The sequence below is a fragment of the Pseudoliparis swirei genome, chromosome 16 (genome assembly GCF_029220125.1).
Source record: "Pseudoliparis swirei isolate HS2019 ecotype Mariana Trench chromosome 16, NWPU_hadal_v1, whole genome shotgun sequence".
Classification (NCBI taxonomy): Eukaryota; Metazoa; Chordata; class Actinopteri; order Perciformes; family Liparidae; genus Pseudoliparis; species Pseudoliparis swirei.
Genome location: NC_079403.1, coordinates 12,672,112 through 12,694,502, shown reverse-complemented (window position 1 = coordinate 12,694,502; position 22,391 = coordinate 12,672,112). Strand labels below are relative to the sequence as shown.

Sequence of the window (22,391 nt, the reverse complement as noted above, 5' to 3'; positions counted from 1 at the left end):
CAGCACACAGGACTCCTGCAGTCATGAAACAGAGGAGGGCGAGCCCACCACAGCTCCAGCTGTGACTCATCATCTCTAGAAACCAGTTACTCAACCAACGATGGTTCCCTTGGCAAACACATGCTGCTTGAAAAACAGCCACCGGTAAATAAGGCTCAATCATTCTCTATTGTTTCATCATTGTCCCCAATGATGAAACAATAGAGAATGATTGAGCCTTATTTAGTTGAATTTAAGTGGGGGAGAGTGTGCAGAAAGCTTGCAGGTATTTAAACAAACAGTTCTCGTAATGATGGTTTAAACTAAAGCATTCCTTTGAACACATTTTATAAGGTTTAAATAACCAATCACCAGTAATTCGTTAATAACAAAGATATTGACTTCAGATGTCTGAACCAATCACACTCTGCCATAAAAGTCAGCGCCTGCTCCTTTCAACTCAGTTTCCCTGGTGGGGATGTAGATTCTTCGGACAGCCTTGTCCCATCATTATTGGGTTGTGTTGATTACAATTCATGGCAAAAGTCTTGTGTGTTATTGAGTGTACGTTCCTGGTACATCTCTGGTTTACTGGGTGCCATTGAATGCTCCAAATGTGTATGTCACAAATAAGTCGAGATGTCTCTATATTTGAGAAAACATTACTTAACGTTTAAGGGATTTTTTACTTTGATTAGAGAGCAAAACAGCGGTGAGTGAAGTTTCCAACGATAACACTTTACTTTAATTTGGATAAACTGGAGGTAGCAATGATCTGGAATGTCCTTCTCTGTATTCACACAGATTGTGGTCCAAGGTCATGAGACGTTGAGGGAGATTTATTGAGTTTTCACAGGGACTGTTTCAGTTGGGAAACTGGAGGTAATGAATGCAAAAACACGTACACAAACACGCACGTGTGATAACTCAACAAATACCGAAAGACTCATGAGGTTTTCTAAATTCTGTCAAGATGTCAAACGTCACACCGCAGTTTAATGAATGCAAGGGATTATGGGTAGAAACGGAGAAGAGAGAGCTGATGCAATGAAATGGTTTCTTATTACATTTACTCTAAAAAATGCACATACAATAATGATTATTTTGTAGTCATAGTACAGTAAAACATTATTTAAACTATTATTTACCATTACCACCAACGTCAACAGCATCATCTCAAGAAGGCTTTAATGCATTTAGCAGTTTTTATAAAGTGCTTTAAGGGATGGCATTTCAAACAAGAATAGTAAAACACCCAGGGAGCTAAAAATAAGCAGAGAAGAAAAAGAAGAAAAGAGGGATAGTAAAAGAGGAATTACAAGATGCTTAAAATCACATTTTAAAGTAGAGAAACCATAACAAAGAAGGAGCACTAGCATTAAATGTGGGCGCAATCAAAATCCTACAAAAACTACATAAAAGCAGCACTAAGTCATAAAAGTGTTTTAAAAGAGATTTAAGTAAAGTCCATAATCCTTATGAGTGAGAAAATAGCCAAAAATGTAGAGGCTTTGCTTTAATTGGGAATGCTTTATGTGGCTCATGAGCATTAGGCTTTAATATAAAAGGGAGAACCCATACACAACAAAGCCATGTGAGGATATCAGCTTTATAAGATCAGCACCAACGTGCACATATACTGTGCACAAACATGCAGTTATACATCGACTGAAATAAACAGACGATGCAAGTTATACTTTATTATATATACACACGTGCCATTTCATGGAAGGTGTACGAAAGGAAGTGGAGGAAGGAAAAATGTAATTGGGGCACCCTGGTAGCTGACGCACTCCGGCCTTGGCCTTTGGATGACTGAAGCCAACCTGCAGCCTTTGCCGACAGTCCTTCCCCTCTCGCGTTCCCCATTTCCTGTCAATCTTCTCCTATACGAATAAAGGAAAGGAAAGTCCAACAGGTGACAGGTACAGCGAGAGTCAGGCCTCCAAAGCAATGCAGACACACCCTGGACAGTGTCAAAGTGTGTCATCCACTGTTGAGTATTGACTGATCTCCGGAGGGAGATATTGATCATGCTCTACCCATTTCCTCAAAGAGAGACAGTAAGATCCAAAAAAAAAAACACACACACACACACTCGCACAAACACAAACACACAAACCGTATGGATCCAGCGGAGGAGAAAACGAGAATCAATGGCCGTTCAAAATAAACCAGAGAGGTCTTTTACATGGAGTAAAACACTCAGGCAACGCGAGTCAAAGTACCCGTAGAAGTGAGTCTCTGTTTGTTTTACACATACGGAGGTTTCTCTGATTAGAGCCATCTCATAAATCACAGCCCTTGATGTTTGGGGTCAAAGATGCTGGAGCAGAGGGAGAATCCATATCTAATTGGGTGGATGGCGCACAGGACTGTAGGGAAAGCTCAGCACTAATTTAATCTTGTGTTTGTGCATTTGTGTGTCCTGGCGTGTGTGCAGAACGGGTGACGTATTACAAACGCAGCTCCGTCATTGAGGATGTGAGGTAAACAGATTACCTCCGCTGCCAACAAGCCTCAGCTATGTGTGGCTTTCTTCAAGAGCCTTCACAGGGAATGAAGCATTGTACAGCTAATTCGCCCACAAACTGCGGCGTGCTTGTAAGCCATGTCGGTAAGGGCAATGCCACTTAATCTTTTAAAATCTGCAGCACACTGAAACATTTCAAACGTTAAGCGAATTTGACTGAAAAGGTCAGTTGTTTGTTGTTCCTTTGGATAACCTATCAACATTCTCAAAAGGGGCAGCTAGATGAAATACATAACCGGTCCTTCATATTTGTATTAGCAGGGTTTCTTTCCGTTTATGTCTCTAAAATGTCAAAAAAGAATTTTCCCAAAGTGACAACCAAGATTATCAATTGGCGGATATTTGACAATGCAAAGCATCGCAGTCTCACATTCGAGAAGCTTGAATGTTTGACCTTTTTGCTTGAACAATTTATAAATGATTCACAGAAAATATATACAGTATGTTTTCTGTTCGTTGAGGAATTGTTTATGTGTGTAAATCCTTGTTCTACAAATGTGATTTTTTTAAATGTTAAATGCACGTACTTTGATTACGTATTTAATGACATTAAACATGTAATAATTATATACAAATGTTGCTCACATCAAGATTTTTTTACTCAATCTCTGAAGAAAAATGAATTAAAAAAGGTGAGCAGAATATCTGAAACTTTTTCCCGCAGGCCCTTTGCTGATCTTAAATGTAAAAAACACATGATGCAGCTAAATGTAAAGTCATCCATTTCCCCATCTTCAGCATTACCATTCAGTGTCAGACAGCAGATGTAAATGCTTCGAGGTAATGTGTGACAGAAAACACACATCGGACACAGAGCAAGACAACTGGAACAGAGACAGAACATTACCTGAATACAGAGCGGGCTGTACACAGTGCAGTGCTTATAGAAAAGGAAGAAGAGGATTCATTTTCTCTAATGAGCCAGACTGGACCGGGCAGAATGTGCCGTTAGTCTCCCTCCTCACCTCTCAGACACACTAAAACCCCAAAGGGAACCCTTCCTTTTCTCTCATTTTGGACTCCCACAAAGACCCGCTCTGAAGTTGCGTGACCGTCTGTGTGCGAGCACTTGAACCTCGCCTCACCTTGTGCAAACAGCACACAAGCCTTAGTAATGAACACTGATGGCGGAAGTTCAATCACTGCAATCTCGAGCAGGAGATAAGACCCACGGGACGAATGACTTGGCTTTTTGGGAGGAAAATGAGTCTTGTGTCTCTTTAGAGAAAAGTTTGGCAATTATTGAAACAAAGGGAGGTCTCCCTGCTGTCGTGCCAAGCATCACTCACTCCCTCTGGAGAGAGAGCAGCTCTTCCAACACCCCCCTCCATCTCATCACAACATGGCTCCTGCTAATCATGATCTACAGAGGGAGAGAGAAACCGACGGGGGAATGTATGGAGAGGACGTCTGAATGATAAATGGAGAGGTAGAAATAGAACGGGGGAAAAAAACACGGGAGAGGTCGTAAACTTTACCGATTCAGAAGACAGGGATCCTCCTGTTGCAACTAACTATTTTCCTCTGACTCAAAACAGCCCGTGACATTTGGCCAGCAGCAGAAGTAATCACTGCAGACCTGGACGAATATAAATGTTACAGCTCGGGGGATTGCTCCCAGTCCGTCTCAGTCTTGCTGCAGATGACTCCTATCGAGGTTGGAGGCATACATGGTTATGTGGAGGGAGATAAGGCTGAGCAGTGTTACGTTCACCTCGATTTGACCTCTATTGAACGAAACACATGGACACATTCACGCACGCAGGGTTGTTGAGGATAAACCGTTCTTCTCAGTCAGCTGGAAACAAGCAATGGATGAACCATGAAAGCGACTGTTCCACAAGTAGCTGAGGTGGATTATTGTTCAGTATCTCATCAGTCCATCCTGTGGGCTCAGCAGCTCCAGAGGATGGAGGCGCTGCACAGCTGCTGATGTGTCACACTCAGGGGAAATCAGAATCTTCCTCCATCAAACGTACTGGACCACCGTCTGTTTGGAGTGAGTCTGCGAATGCACAGCGCACACGCTAACTGACGTCTCCAAAATGTTGTTATTTGGATTTTATAGAGATCATTTCTCATGATGCTCAGGCACAATGGTGTTGCTTGACAGATCGTCCACATGAACATGAAGAGCGCCAAGCCTGGTGCAGTTGAACGGACTCCTGCTCAAGAGTCTAAAACAAACACCTGGTAATCAAGACTGCCAAATCAGTTAGATTTGGCAAATAGGCCTGCATATATCAAGCCTGGTTTATGTTAGAACTAGGGCTGTCAATCGATTAAAACAAATTCACTAATTAATCGCACATTTTGAAATTCATTAATCGCGATTAAAAGGTTTTTCTTTTTCTTTTTAAAGACAAAACTTCACACAGAGCTGTGTTTTCAAAGAGGCTCCTACCTATAAAGTGCCAGCGAGGTATTTAATATCGTGGATGATAAATTGTTTCTTCAGTGAAACATCCAGATTAGTAAAAAAAAAGAAGTATATTTGAGACCCCATTGGTCCTGTCATCTTTAACATTGAACAGCAGCAGAACCAGTGGCCTTGGTAAACTGACTGACATTCACATATGTCACGTTAATCCTCTGGAGGCTCGGGGCATGTCTCCATTCTACAAAAAAATGTAAATTCACCTTTTAAAGGCTTTTGCATATGACACATACCCACGTGTTCTACATCAAACATTCCAGAACAATCTCAGCTCTCTATTCAATGAGGCTCAGTTGTCCTGGTGCCGTGTTCTCTGGTTCTCTGACTGACAGGCTGCTAATGAGCCTCACCTGTGAGGTGGGAGGTCCTTTGTGATTTACTGAGTGTTCATTGGTTGTTTTTTTCGCAAAATGTTGACAGACAAACGGATTGACAAATCACGGTGAAGGTTTCGTGTGACGAGTTATTTCCGCGCCGCGTCACCCGACACGTCGCCCCTCTGTTCCTCTGTGGATCAGAGGGGGAGACGGGAGGAAGGAGGAGCAGGAGGAAACCCGACTGATTCATCCACGAGTTTAAACTGATTTCTGCTCTTTATTTTCGCGGAGAAATAATTGTTTTAAAAACGGAAACAGTGTAAAAACTTCAACGAACACCGGAAGTAAACAAAGTTGCGTTAATTGCGTTAAAATATTTTAGTGCGTTAACGCAGCCAAATTAATCGCATAGATTAACGCGTTAACGCTGACAGCCCTAGTTAGAACATATCTTTAATTTGATTGTTATGAAGTGGAAAATAAATGTGCAACAGCATCCACAAGCAATATTAAATAAATATTGAATCAGGCCTGGGGCACTTTTTAAACAGGATTACTAAGTATTGAATGTTGGAGTCCATCAGCTGACAATCTGATGATCAATCTAGCTGCAGAGAAACATGGGTTTGGGGTTCCGGTGTTGCCAGCAGATTTCTAGGCCAAGACTTTCTTTGATACAGTTTGATCAACAACGTTCAATACAAGACTGGACTTTGACATACCTGTTTGTCTCTCAAGTAGCAAGTTTACAAGCTAATTTTAAATCATTGTCAGGTGATAGCCAGTGGGTTTCCAGATTGTATTCCGGCCAATGCATTCCACCTCTGTTAATCTCCACACAGACTGTTTACCTGCATTCAACCAAAGCCTGCTCCAATGTGATTGGTCAAAGCTACTCGAACTACAAATGTAAACCAGACTTCTTAAACTTTTTAAATATAGATATTTGAAGATGTTCTTTCAATAAGGACTGTGTGTGTGTGTTTGTGTGTGTGTTTTTGTGTACACAGCTTGCGTAAGCATGCCCATGTATAATTGCTGTGGTCAGGGGGGCTATATTTGTGTCTGCTAATTAAGTTTGATTATATTGAACATCATCAACTAAGGGCCATATTAAAGACTAATTAGAAATCGCAGACTCTGTGACAGATGTACAGATTGCACCAACAGCCCACATGAACACATGAAAGCAAATTAAAGAACAACCAGGCTGATCAGAAACTCACTCTGTTTCCATATGCATTCAAACCCTCCATGAAAAAAAGCAATGGGAATTTAGAGGCGGAGCTTATTTTTTTCATTTGAAATATACAAGTAATACATATTTTGTCTTGCAGAATATTTGACCTTTGTAAATCTGCTCACCTTCCTGTCCACCAGAAACACATATGAGACGATGACATTATCCAATCCTCTACTGGATAAAGTCAGACCACAACACACATACATGATCAGCTGTGATAAAATAAAAAATACAGTGATGTCGTGACATCAGGGAAAATGTCTAAAAACAAAAATCAGTTTGGGGTCATCAATAAGAGAAGAGAAGGGCACTGTATCAATCACGATGTTATCCTGGCAGACCATGAAATGTGGTGAATCACAAAATGACACGAGTAATACACCTGCCAATGTGGCTGCAGCAAAAAAGGTCAAAGGATTTTTCCTTCCTGCTCACTGTGCACACAATTTACGAGATCTGCGAACACACGCATGTGCGCGCACACACACACACACACACCAAAAAGAATCAACATCAACACGACAGACAAATAACCCATACCAATAACGTTACACAGCTAATCCCCACCGAACGAGAACCACAGCCAAGAGAACACTACGGTCACAACGACAGGCAGACTGAAATTAACTCCTTCCAGACCGGCTTTCCTGGCTACATAAAATCTCATTCATGCTGCTGCTGGAGGGAGCTGAGATGATTTGCCACATAAAGCTGTTTTATTGTTGAGACTCTTCTTTGTGTGTGTGTGCAGTTACTTTTTACATCCTCACAGCTTTGGGCTGCTTCATGTGAAACAAGGTCACATGTTAACATACGACCCAACACTGGATTAGTGTACAATATAAACACCTTATGGAACAATACATGTCTGATGAAAACAATGGAGCTATTCAACCACCCACAAAGCTGGACTAGTTACACGATTTCATGATTTCTAAAGTTCTAGTCAATAGTTCACGAGGCTTGGAAACTTGTTTCATGACAGAAATACATCATCAAACCAACAAAAAACTAAAACACGAGATTATTCAATACACTACAGTTGTCTACTTATTGTATTTTGGGAAATGGCATTCAACAAATTGCCTTGAAAGGACATGACCTCAGTCCTGAATATTGATGGTCCATTTAGCACTGCCTTATAATAATAATAATAATAATAATAAAAGGAGGCACTGCAGACCAAAGGGACTGTCCTGTAACGAAGGGCAACATCCTCTGACTGCTTGTACTCTGAAATCTAAAAACACCAATTCATTGACCGAAATGAAGAGAATAATTTGGGGCCAACAGATCCTGACTGGATTTTATCTTGGCTGAAAATAAGAAAGCATTTTAAGCTTTCTATATGGACAGATGTGCTGGTGTGTGTCATCTATAGACAGACAGCAAATAGGATAAATACAGGAGGGAGCAGAGGTCGGCTCCTGCCCTGACAGGGTGACATCCTGTGTCACCTTCTCTCCTAACCTTCCAGTTGGACTCCTGCTCCCTGTACCTGCCTGCCTGTCGCATTTACCACAGCTAAAACAAACCACAGCCGACATAAATAAAAAGATAGAACGAAGCTAAAGCCTTTGGATGCATGAGGCATGTGAGATAGAAGTGGACCGACGAAGATAACTACTACAAAGCAGCTACGGATGGTTTGATTAAAGCTACGAAGTCGAACATAATGACATTTTTTAAAAGATGCCTGTGGTTACTGCTCACTTGTCTGAACACAACATTACAATTTAATTACAAACAGTCACTATTTTACTGACTAATTAAAACTGCTGATGCAAAATATCAGCCAAATAAAAGGGCTGCATTCTTAACCCTTGTGTTGCCTTAGGGTCATTTTGACCCGAATCAATATTACACCCTCCCCCCGCCTTAGGATTAATTTGACCCCATTCAATGTTTAATGTCGGTGTTCTTTCGGTAGTCAACAAACAAAACATAAAGTGCCTCACACTTAAACTTGGAAAACAATATTAATTCTAATAATTTTCTGGAGGTTTTAATTGCTGGCGTCAAATTGAACCCAAAGGCTAAAATATGTTAGTAAATATAAAGGTAACAGGAGGGTGAAACATTGAATCGGGTCAAAATGACCCAAAGGCGGGGTGAGGGTGTAATATTGATTCGGGTCAAAATGACCCTAAGGCAACACAAGGGTTAAACCAGGAATTACTGCACACACAGAAAGAGAGAGAACGATGGCGAGAGAATGACTGTGGAGTGAATCAACCTACAAACTCAAATAATTTAGACTTATCAAAGGACCGTTGAACAGGAAGGATAGATTCAAGATTCAAGATTCAAGATTCAAGATGTTTTATTTGTCACATACACACACAGGGTGTGCAGTGAAATGAAAGTGGCAATGCTCAGCAGGAATGTGCAAGGGCAACAAGTACACTATTTACAAATAAAAACAACACAATATTTACAGTAAGTGTGTGTGTGTGTGTGTGTGTGCCTAAGAGGGGCAGTTGTGTGGGTCTATGTGGGGGTCCTGGTGAGGTCGGAGTTCACAATCCTGATGGCCTGAGGAAAGAAACTCCGTCTCAGTCTCTCTGTTCTTGCAGCGTGACTACGGAGGCGCCTGCCTGACCGCAGCAGCTGAAACAGTCTGTTGTTGGGGTGGTGAGGATCCTTCATGATCCTGCCGGCTCTGGTTCTGCACCTCCTGGTGTACAAGTCCTGCAGGGTGGAGAGTGTAGTTCCAATAGTGCGCTCAGCCGAACGCACTACTCTCTGCAGAGCCTTCCTGTCCTGAGCGGAGCAGTTGCCAAACCAGGCTGTGATGCTTCCTGTCAGGACGCTCTCTACAGCTCCAGAGTAGAAGGACTGAAGGATCCTCTGGGAAACTTTAAATTTCCTCAGCTGCCTGAGGTGGTAGAGGCGCTGCCTTGCCTTTCTCACCAGAGTGTCTGTGTTTGTTGACCATGTCAGATCCTCGGTGATGTGGACTCCCAGGTATAGACTCGCCAAAGCTGAGTAAAAAAAACTTTGTGTCACCAATAGCTGGAGCTCCAGCCATGTGTTCACCTCTCACTCAAGGGCAGTGGTGGATAGCCATTTCTATCCATAATCATTTCCAAGTCTGACTTCCTTCGGTAGAGCTTGTGCCGTTGGTTAAGTAGGCCCACGTCTGCACTCCCCTGAGTCTCCTGTTGCTCCATAATGAGCCTCTTCAGCTGTATGGCCACTGAGCAACCCTGTATCACAAAAATTACGTTCCCCCAGACCTAAAATGCAATTTGCAGTTACGTTTGACTGAAACGTATTTCTCTCCAAATTACGTTTGACTGAAACGTATTTCTCTCCAGATTACGTTTGTATTTGACGTATTATAATTACAAATACGTCTCTGATCAACGTATCTTTGCCGTTTGTTATCTCTCTTTTCTACAATGCTGTTATGAATTGTAAAAAGCGTCCTCTAGTCTTATTTATTATTATGTTATATATGTTGTTTCGCCTGCGTATTCTGACAGCAATAAGCGTTGTCGGATCATATGAATTGGCGTGAAGACTTGCTGCTGGTGACTCTCCTTTATTTTCTTTTTTTAGGTGACAATACATTAATTAAAACTCGTAAACTATCACCACTTCATCACCACCTTAACAGAGTCAGTCCCATACGGGTCAAATCAACTATTAAACTTGTTATAAAATGCGCATCTGTCCGTAATCTATACCATAAAGTTCGCATTTTAACCTAAAAAAAAGTGCGCTTCCTTGTTACCTTTCAAAATAAAAGTCAGATTTGTCTGTTAAGCGGAAGTAGTATAAAACGTCTATATTTATTCAAACAATACAATATAAAAGGCATACATCAAAATCAATAAGGAAAATGCTGAACAGTCAAACAACTCAAAACAATAAACCCTTCATGGGGTTATTTACAGGCGTGTTTACTTCTCATCAAACAAAAAGAGCAGGTATCTGGAAAAATCTGGGAAATAATTTGGGAATTGCTAATAAAACATGATTTACCCTTCAACTTCCACTGATATGCATGCAAACTAATACATCGCTTCACACACACACACACACACACACACACACTGACAGAAACACATAGACACTCACATACGTACACACACACAGGCAGAGACACACATACTCACACACAGACACACACTCTCATACGCACACACTCTTACACACACACACACACAGACAGACACACACTCACACACACACACAGAATGACAGACACACACAGACACACTCTCACACACAGACACACACTCAGACACTCACACACATACAAACACAGGCAGAATCACACACACGCACACACACACACACACAATACACATGCACACACACGCATACTCTGCAGACTGACCTTTGACCTCCCAATTGTCTCTCAGATATAACCCTACTGCTATATATTAAATATATTATATTTACCTAAATATAAGACTTTTAGGTCGTGGGGGGAATCCCCTCCAAAAGATTCACAAGAGAAAATTGTCACCGTGCCAATAACCCTTGTACGATCCTTAAAACCAGTCTTTTAGTTAATTTTGCACACTTTCAATCAACTTAAAGATCTGGATTCTTTTCAGATTCAAAGAGGGGCCTCTGAATATGAATACCCTACAGTTTTGGACCGATAGCTCTGAGCTAAGGGCCCCAAAAACAGGTCCAAAGGGTCAAATTGGGTAAACATGTCAGAGCTTAGCTTTCTTTTCCAGGTTGTAGCCACTCCCAAATGGGGTAGAATACAATAGAAATTGTTCATATAGTACAAACATTTGAGGAGTTGTTAACCTTTGAAGGAAGGAATTTTGTTTTTTTCCGGGTTTTTAAACCCTTCCCAAGCAGGGATGCTAAGTGCTATATGTGGCCAGCCTACATGGTTGGGACCCATTTGGGAGGGGCTACAACCTGAAAAAGAAAGCTAAGCTCTGACATGTTTAGAAGAAGAAAAAGCTAAAATCAGCCCAAACTCACAACAGGGTCTCAGATTTGTTAAACCACACACCCTCTTCTAGTCCTGGATTTCAGACAGCCAATTAACTCTTGTGGGTGTTTCGGAGGAAATTTCACCCCATCACCTCATTGTAGGCTCTGTCCTGAGTGTCTGTGTTCAATTTGAGATTTCCAGGACTAATATTTAGGAGATTATGGCCATTTTTGCACTTGTCAAAAAATATGCAAATTTAAGAGAATAAGGCCCAATTTGACCCTTTAGACCTGTTTTGGGGGCCCTTAGCTCAGTGCTATCGGTCCAAAACTGTAGGGTATATCATATTCAGATGCCCTTCTTTGAATCTGAAAAGAATCCAGATCTTTAAGTTGATTGAAAGTGTGCAAAATTAACTAAAAGACTGGTTTTAAGGATCGTATAAGGGTTATTGGCACGGTGACAATTTTCTCTTGTGAATCTTTTGGAGGGGATTCCCCCCACGACCTCAAAGTCTTATATTTAGGTAAATATAATATATTTAATATATAGCAGAAGGGTTATATCTGAGAGACAATTGGGAGGTCAAGGTCAGTCTGCAGAGTATGCGTGTGTGTGTGTGTTTGTGTGTGTGTGTGTGTGTGATTCTGCCTGTGTTTGTATGTATGTGAGTGTCTGTATGTGTGTGTCTGAGTGTGTGTCTGTGTGTCTGTGTCTGTCATTCTGTGTGTGTGTGTGTGTGTGTCTGTCATTCTGTGTGTGTGTGTGTGTGTGTGTGTGTGTGTGTCTGTCTGTGTGTGTGTGTGTGTGTAAGAGTGTGCGTATGAGTGTGTGTCTGTGTGTGAGTATGTGTGTCTCTGCCTGTGTGTGTATGTATGTGTATGTGAGTGTCTATGTGTTTCTGTCAGTGTGTGTGTGTGTGTGTGTGTGTGTGTGTGTGTGTGTGTGTGTGTGTGAAACGATGTATTGGTTTGCATGCATATCAGTGGAAGTTGAAGGGTAAATCATGTTTTATTAACAATTCCCAAATTATTTCGATTTTCCAGATACCTGCTCTTTTGTTTGATGAGAAGTAAACACGCCTGTAAATAACCCATGAAGGGTTTATTGTTTTGAGTTGTTTGACTGTTCAGCATTTTCCTTATTGATTTTGATGTATGCCTTTATATTGTATTGTTTGAATAAATATAGACGTTTTATACTACTTCCGCTTAACAGACAAATCGGACTTTATTTTGAAAGATAACAAGGAAGCGCACTTTTTTAGGTTAAAATGCGAACTTTATGGTATAGATTACGGACAGATGCGCATTTTATAACAAGTTTAATAGTTGATTTGACCCGTATGGGACTGACTCTGTTAAGGTGGTGATGAGGTGGTGATAGTTTACGAGTTTTAATTAATGTATTGTCACCTAAAAAGAAAATAAAGGAGAGTCACCAGCAGCAAGTCTTCACGCCAATTCATATGATCCGACAACGCTTATTGCTGTCAGAATACGCAGGCGAAACAACATATATAACATAATAATAAATAAGACTAGAGGACGCTTTTTACAATTCATAACAGCATTGTAGAAAAGAGAGATAACAAACGGCAAAGATACGTTGATCAGAGACGTATTTGTTATAATAATACGTCAAATACAAACGTAATCTGGAGAGAAATACGTTTCAGTCAAACGTAATTTGGAGAGAAATACGTTTCAGTCAAACGTAACTGCAAATTGCATTTTAGGTCTGGGGGAACGTAATTTTTGTGATACAGGGTTGCACTGAGACGGCCGAGACCAGAGGTTGAGCTGCTCACTCTCTCTAATTGGGAGGATCACAATCTCACTCTTTAGCAGCGCAGCACCCAGGTTGCATGAAAGGAAGTTACTTCAGATTGATTTTCGTGGCACTATTCCAGTTAAAGCTATTGGCGAAAAATATCAAAACAAACAAAAGAATACAGCCAACACTTTAGTGTGTAGAAATTAAGGATCTAAAAAGGTCAAACAAGTGAAATAGACCAGGTTTAGGAGAAAAGAGAGCACAAACAAGTCTCCATTCATTTTAAGCCAAGCTACTGGGACACCTATTAACTGATGGGGAGCACAAGTGTGAATAACACAACAATTAAGAAATGTACTCGTGAGAATATAGTCCATGTAGGGCTGATAAACATTAAATTAATTTCCCTTCTCATAAAAAATGTACAGTGCAGATGGTAGAATTTTGAAACAAAAAATCTAACCTAGCTACATAATTCATACATTCCTGTTTTCTAGCTAGCCATCTCCTTCTTTTTTGCCCTTTTGGAATTTTACTACATTTCTTGGTCAACACAAACAGGACACTGACAAACAAGAAAGCCACCCTTAAAAACATCTCTATCCTGATGGTCAAAAACATAAGCGATAGGATTTACTTTACCTTTGGTCAGTGAAGTCTGTGTAATATAGGCCATATACTCACAGCAGGTGTTTTGACTTGTTGTAGAAAAGCACAGGTGTTACTAATAACACTAACGAGTGCTCTGCTTGATTCAAGCATCTAAGTAAATCCTAACAGTGTGACAGTCATCATTAATTTTATTCATTACACCTTTGTGCTTTTTCTACTATGACAAATAGGCCTATGAAATTGGTAAATGTGTAATAGTCCCGCCCTAACAGGTAAAGTAAACCTAGCACACACACCCACACAGTAAGAGGTTTAACCCTCCTGTTACCTTCACATTTACTAACATATTTTACCCTCGGGGTCAATTTGACCCCAGCAATTAAAACCTCCAGAAAATTATTGGAATTAATATTGTTCCCCAAGTTTAAGTGTGCGGTACTTTATGTTTGTTTGTTGACTACCTAAATAGCCCTTTAAATATATAAAAAAGTTGATATTTCTTATATGTTTGACACAGTGAAAAACAGCCTGGGGTCAAATTGACCCCAAAGAACACCGACATTAAACATTGAATGGGGTCAAATTGACCCTAAAGGTAACAGGAGGGTTAATCAGACAACAGAAGTGAAAACACGAGTGTATTGCGTAGGTGCATCAAGGGTGTGCAAGGCCTTTACGTGCGAAAAAGACAATAATCAATTGTTTTTAAATTGTAAATTTCTGCAATGTCATTTCCATGTTTGTATAGTAGGGGCAACAATAAAGACATTAGCTGTATCTTCATTTAATTTCAAAATAGAAGCCAGCAAAGCATGTATGTTAGCCTGACTACTTTGGATATTGCAGTAAAAGCGGTGTGTCATCAGCATAAAATGAAATGCTAAATTAAATTCAAATATATTATTACAAAAACTTAATTTAAGCCCACATTTAAACTTAAACAACAAAACTGTTAAGGTTGCCCAGCTTATAGCTGTGTGAATCGCTTTATTTACATATTTATTACAGTTAAGTATTCATGAGACAGAAGGTAACATCAGTTAAGTGTTTGTATGTTTCCTATTTTTCAGCATGGAGGAAAATTTAAATGGTGCATTTTAACTGCCAGCTGAGGCTTATAAACTTTCTCATGAATCCTTCAACGGGGAAATTTACAACTCTGCAGTGCTGACTTCATTCAGGGAAGAAAAACAAATGAAAAACCCCCAAAGAGAGAGAGCCTTCTCCTGAAACACTCAACCACCATCTGCTGTACACAAGCAGTCATTTACCTATTCATATACAGTACAGGTTTTACATTTCATAGGAAAGCTGCTGTTCGTTCAGAGTGTGTGCTGAAAAAAAAGATCTGGTATTCATACAAAGCTCTGAAAATAGGAAAGAAACAAGCCACACAACAGTATTCTAGCCAATCAGAGAAAGGCCATGGATGTATCAAGAGAAAGGCGATGGGAGGACACATGCTTGTTTTACAAGTTTGAGATTATTAGGTACTTACATCCAATTTGACACTTTTTACTTGTCCCCTCTATATTATATTATATTTTAGTCTACTTCCCTTTGCCAGATTTTTTTACCAAACTACTTTGCTGATAAAGACTTTTGACACAAAACGCATGATCGGCATAAGGAATATGATGCATTGTTGAGATAAGACGAATGGTTAAGATTTGACATTCCAGCATTCTGAGAGGCGACAATCTTTATAATAAGTAAATAATAACTTCTATTTTCGATACGTATGGTATATATTTTGTAATTTGTTTGTGTTTGTATCTTTGCTCAAGTAAAATACTATATGTTTACAGTCTGTTTGATATACCTTTACTTAGTTTAAGAATCTGATCTGATCAGACTTTTTCAAATCTGATACTGAGTCAAGATCAATCAGATTTTCTGAAAACACATAACAACTCACAGTAAATACATGAAAGGACAAAAATATATGCGTCAGCTGTGTGATCGTAAAACACATGAGCACTTTTAGCTGCAACCCAATTTGACTCTCAGCTTGCATGTGATAATACTTTGGAAACTTTGCTTTTAAGCCCTTTAACAAGTCCTAACAACACAATACAACCACAAACACAGAGCCCGATTGCTTTAATGAGGAACTGTTGTCTCCCTGCTACTATCAACATAAATCTACTCATCTTTTTGGCAGTAAACAGAAGTAATAACAGCCTGAGAGGCATCAATTATATTTTAGCATTTTACAGCCCGGTCATTTGGGAAACTGATTCTGGGAAAAATAAGTTTCAAACCAACGGCTGCTTTCTGGTTTGTAAGACAACTCTTCTAATTCTCCTCAGAGTACAGCTAAGATGTTTAGTGCTCTGAGTATAGCAGTCTAATCCCCCGTGGCAAGACATAAAACCAACAAGGATCAGCATTCAAATCTGAAGAAATACCTCAAATCTCAACAACAAAATAGCTGATGCTCAGGCCTGGTAGGTAGTCAAGGGAGCATATTTGTGTTTACAAAATCATAGGGTACAACCACACTTAAAACGCAGCAGAATACTAAAACTTCCCCCTGTGGTCCTGGTGAAATGACACAAAGCAGACACACAGATTTATTTGACTACACATTTGATGGCTAAACCTTCATGGAGGCCTGGCACAAGTTAACCGAACCAAATCCCATCTGACTACAGGCTGTCAGCGGGAGAGGAGGGAGGGAGTGAAGGACACGAGGTGAGGAGGAGGAATGGGCCAATACTTGTTGCATGTTAAGTAAGAAGCTTTGACAATGGAGCAGAGCCTGGAGGCCCGGAGCGACTGACCCCCACAGACCTGACAGCCCGCAAGCAGAAAGTATCAGACAAGCATCTTGCTGCTTCCAGCCCCTGACTGTGCCTTAATAAAGCCTTTAACTAAAAATCCATAATTGGAAATCCGATGGCCAAATCAGTCAATTAAATGATTGCAACTCATTTGCAAGTAAGCTAACCAAGGTCATTAAGAGATGTATTACATTTACCAAGAAGTATTTTGTGCAGATTTACCGTTTGATTTGCAATTGATCGTTTGCCCCAAACCCTCGGTTACTGTTGCTACACCTGTCAAGCACTCTAGCATTGGCAGATATGTTTATGTGCCAGCATGTAAACATACACATGTAGAATGTGTGAAATGAGTGCAATCATGATAGTAAGAGACTCGTTGTATTTTTCCTTAAATTAATAGGTCTTAGATTTTACATAAGAACACAAAAGTAGATTCCTCATTTTCAGCCGACACCATGAACTCTGTTGGCTGAAATTATGAGTATAAAAGTCTAAAATGCTTAAATCACTGTCTCCAGTGCAGCTGATTTGTTTACAAAAAGAGAATTATGTGAAAAAAGGTTTTGAAAATGTACGTGATGGCTCCATACATGATACAAGATGACTAAAAGTGTCCCGGGCAAAGAGTTATTATATAAACAGGATTTAATCCATTATTTACACCGTTTCACTTTTTGGTTTAGTATATATGAAATAAAATACAGTATCCCTTTTATTATTTAATGTAAAATATAAAAAGGTGTACTAAGTTGTAGAGGGGAGGACCCAAGACCAAATATATAGTTGGTACAAGTATCTTATTCAGCTGAGTGAGCAGCACAACACTATATCTGGTCAGTTCTGTTCACAGGCAGATGTCATCCCTCCTCATCAGCTCCTGGTCAATCCTCCTGTGCCACCTTTAATGTGTACAAATACGAGAAAAGGCACTGGCAGGAGAAACCAATCTCACCTCAGCCTCTCTTCCTCCTTCTTCCGCAGCTTCATGTCCCGCTGGACAACTTTCAAGACGTGCTCCGCCTCATCCTCAGTCAGGCCCGACAGGTCCAGCTTCCGGCCCATCGTTCCTGACCTCGCCACGCTGAGCTGCTGGTCCAAAAGGGGAGGACGAGGAGAGGTACAGGCACTGCTGCTCTGGGGGCCGAGGCTGAGACAACCCTGAAGGAAGACAGAGGGATAGAGAAATGTTAAATCAACTCACTCCTTTTGACTGAATGTACATTGAGATCATTTCACTGGATAGGTAGAAGCCTTGTCCCCTTTTTCCTTTCCACAACTCGACAGAACCACACATTATATGGTATTGTCCTTATTCAAAGACTGCTATACATCATATTAGTGAAACCATTTGTCACTTATATAAGTTGTAAAGTTAGGGACCTGACATAAGTTGTTATTTGTGACCGGACGGGAAGTAAGAAGTGAAGAAAGGGTGACGGAGAGGCAGTATCAAGGGACGGCCCATAAAGCTGAACCCGAGGGCTGCCGGGAGGGAGAGAGAAGCAGAGAAATATGAGTAGATGGACAGAAGGTGAAGGTCCATTAACTGCAGTGTCTAAACAAGATTGGAGAGTGCAGGCAGTGTACAGAGCATTGATGACTCAGAAGGCCAGACAATTATGTCTGTTCTATTATTGGGCTTCATCCACAGAGCGCTCTCCTCACACACAGCATGCCGCTCATTCCTCCAGTTCGCTCTGGGCCTGGCTTACGACTGCTGTTTAATTTCAACTGTCAAATGTATACGTCACAAAAACAGAACACTAAATTAAGATGATGATCCTACTCATGTGCAAGTAATGTATTATCTTGTAGAGATCAGGAAGTTGTTGCTGTCAGATTCTACTCTATTTATTGTAAAGACACAGTGCTGGACTTTCTGGAGCCTTTATTTGAGTAAAGTAATAATAATAATTAAAGATTGTTTCAGGGAAAGCAAAGGAGTATTGTTTGAAGTTATCATTTTATTTCATCCTTTCAGATGTGCCCATCAGATGCTTGTATGAGTCATTTGTATCAGAACAAGGGCAAATGACAACAGATACACATGCTCAATCTCACACACACACACACACGAGTGTGAGAAAGAGCTTTTGTCATATTCTCAGCTACAGTGTAAAACAGCTGCTAACTGTCTCAGTCTCAGACATCTGGTACCTCACAAATAAAGACTGACACAATGCCATTCACAAACACTCATTAAGCCGCTGTGATAAGTGAACTTGATTCTACACATCGCTCTAGACTATATTGCCTCAGTCTTGAATCTTCCTGAATTGTCAAATTTCACAGTTCATTTTTGAGTCCGAGCAGAAATAATGCGAGGGACAAAATGATACACATATGTGCATGTATGTGATTCTTGATATGTTGGTTGTCATTGCCGTTGAGTTGTTTATTTTATTCGCATTGTTATTATTCATGTGTCTAATTGTTTGTTACCGTCCATGATGTGCGCACATGAACAAGGTGTCTAAAAGGGGTTTATCCTCTAATTACAGTTTGAAAGAAAATAATCAAAAAGTAGCAAAACATACGTGCTGAATTATGTCTCTCGTATAATGGTGATGAGATGATCGGCCCTCATGTTATCACAGCAACCTGCAACAGGTCAGCTTGGCTTAGCATAAAGACCAGAAAGAAGGGTACGTAACATTACTTCTTATTCATTTAATCCCGACAGAAACATGACAAAATAAATCTGACAACTTGCAGTTTGGTGGCTGTAAGTCTTGATTAGTCACAAGTTCAAAATCCCCCCTCTTTCCAGTCTTTAAGCTAAGTTAAGCTAAACGTCTGCAGCCTTTTAGGATATGATGCAGAGAAATATGATCGTACTTTCACCAATGTTGAACTACTCCTATTAGACTCAAATGTCCCTTGTTGACATCACCTCTCTAGTTATTAAAACAATTGAAGGTACTGTTTGTCAGTAAAATGTAGAGGGAAATCTCTGGAAAAAAAGATCAAATTCATCACAGCACTGCAGTGTAGCGCAAGTATCCAGATACTCAAATTAGCAGGGGAGAAATCAACCACGCTGCTCAGTAACATATTACAACACCAGCAGCGACAGGGTGGTCTCAAGTATTTGACTTCCGTTTCTCTCTTAATGTATTGAGGAGATTAATGCACTACTGTAAGGCCATTATTGTATAGCCACAAGGGAAGGCCATTATTCAGACCTTCTTTTTATAGTGAGTGGTGTCAAGGACGGGGATGGAGCATCATTTATGTCTATGAGAGTGTCTGCCTCTGAAGCTTCAGTGACGCACGTACCTGGGGGCAGTAACTGGACACACAACCAATCCATCTTCATGGACACAGACATTCAATGACACAAATATGTGCACATTGAATCCATGCGTCTTCTATAGAGCAGGGTCACCACTCTGCAGCAACACTAGCACACCCTCAGCAAGAGCACAGAGTAGCTATAAGTCTGTACCCAGTGGAGAAGAGAGTGGGCTACTCCAACAGACCAACCCTCCTGAGGTGACACTGATTGGAGAGGGCCTCAGCGGTTCACCCGTCTGAGACAAGAGAGGTTGTGGGCTAAACTGAACTCCATCTTGGTAAACTGATGTAGAAGTGAAATCTCTTTCTTTACCAACAGCGACTAGACTGATTCCTTGTTTTGGCCCAAAGAACTACACACTTTATGATGGTTATTACATTCCTGTTGCTCAAGCAGTCTCTGATCAGCACAATTGACCTGTATGTGTGCATGTCTCAGCTAACAGAATCCACCCTATCGCCAGACAAGAATGTCAATATTAGATTGATTTGCAAGAGTATGTTCAGTACCAACAGTTTTCGAATTATCGCTTTCCCTGATATCTGCACAGCAACCACATGAAGTTGTGTTAAAGGAAAATAGACTGTGGCTATGGCAAATAAGAAATAAATGAGGTATGCTTAATATGAGGCAACTTAAACACTAGGTGAAGGTGAAGGAAAGATCAAGGTTACAGCATATAATGCGGACGCTGATGCAGGTCCGTGACAGGATGTGAACAAAGTCACCCACCATTCACACTCTTACCTTCCAACTCAATACATATAGATTAAACTATGTACTACATTGGTGCTGAACGATAGTAGTGGGGGTTAATTATAGACGAGTGGAATTTCCCAATATTTACGTAATTCCTGGGGATGCTGGGCTGACAAAAGATTTTCATAAGAAATCAGATTTTTGAATGGTTGAGCGATTGACTTGTAAAATGCTCCTTTCCAGCTTAATATTTGATCAATAATAACTGATCAAATTCTGATCAAATTCACACACGATTGAACAAATCGTGTGTGAATTTGTTTTGACACGAGAGGTTTACTATACTGCTGATACACACACAACAGTGGTTACAAAAATACCTCCACCGAGCTGCAGAGCACTGGGCTCTGCTGCCGTCTAGTCAGCAGAGGATGGGCGAGCACTAAAAGGGCAGGTGCAGCCAAGCACTAAATGAACTGCTTGTTTTAGACACTCTCCATTGGATCAGCGTTTCGTCACAGCCAGAGGGAAGGAGATCAAGAACGACTTCACTGAAATCACTATTTGGACTGAAGGTGCAGTGAGCTGACTTTGCAAATCGGCATTTACAGCTCCTTAAAGTCTTATTTATTTGAGTGTGTGTGATGCATTTATGAGATTGTCTAACAAATGTGGGAATGGATCACTGTAGTTGAGCCAAAAGCTTTGTTTTTTGTGTGTGATGGCCTTTCTTTGTCTCTTTGGTCATTTATGTTCCTACATCCACCTGACAGCAGAAACAAGGTGTTTTATAACCCCAGGATACAACCAGTCAAAGTGACATGAAGAGGAGTCATCATAGGGAAAAGACAAGCAACCTGAAAAGTGGGCAACAGCACTGTGGTTTGGTCTTTTGGTTTAGGGCACGTACTGCATAACAAATCAAAAGTCTTATTCCTCCAACTTTTCCACTATTCGACATTCTGTAAAATAAGAAGCAAAGCACACTCTGCAGTAATTACTTTAATATTGCCAATCAACCAAGCAACCGCATTCATACTTAACATCCACAGGGAAGAGCAGTGTAGGTGATTACACATGCCTTCTGCACATTAATTAGTTATTGGAAATACTTTTTAAGTTGCATAATGTGCAGAATGTTGGCCGATATTGCCCTCATAAAGCAATGTCAGCATGAAATACAATAGATAATATGCACTCGCATCACTTTTGTAATATTTTGTAAAACACTCCTCACCACCACTAAAGCAACCTGTATGGTTGCAGAGGATGTGGGAAGGCGACAGGAAGAAAACAAATTACAAAAGGCAATGGAGATTGAGACTTAAAAAACAATCTAGAACCTTCCTTGTAAATGTAACGTACCCAACTCAAAATGACAACGACATATCAAAGTTACTGTTCCATGAGAATGCATCGAGTACTTCAACAGATTAAGATTGGGCATGCACATAATACTTGTGTTATTCTATTGCTAATATTTGGACAACAAAGCGTTTTCACAGAAGACATTTTGACATGTGACATTAAGAAAAGCACATGTTTAAATGCTCAAATGAATGATGGCTGAATTCAATTTAGCTGCTTCAGTTTCCGGGTCTTCTTAATATTAAGCATGCTGGCTCACTTTCATAATGTCAAGCTTTACTTGTACACACAGTGAGTCATTATTGAGCAGTGACACCTGAGCTTTCCCTACTATGACAATACTGTTCTCCAAAAGAAACACAAACCACTTTAGCTTTTTCCCGAGCCAACACTGTGGATATGAATACTGCCACATCAGATAACTCTTC

General features: G+C 40.4%; 1 protein-coding gene across 5 annotated transcripts in view; it reads right to left on the bottom strand.

The window, feature by feature from the left end:
• myripb (myosin VIIA and Rab interacting protein b) overlaps positions 1-22,391 on the bottom strand; it is a 110,114-nt gene that overhangs the window by 86,312 nt on the left and 1,411 nt on the right. For 4 of the 5 annotated variants that reach the window (XM_056434126.1, XM_056434127.1, XM_056434128.1 and 1 more), the window contains exon 2: positions 17,551-17,756. In XM_056434126.1, the coding sequence (XP_056290101.1) occupies positions 17,551-17,660 (110 nt within the window). In that variant the 5' untranslated portion in view covers positions 17,661-17,756. Of the gene's footprint in view, positions 1-13,839; positions 13,956-17,550; positions 17,757-22,391 lie in introns of those variants that run through there. The other variant, XM_056434129.1, reaches the window with a different exon arrangement.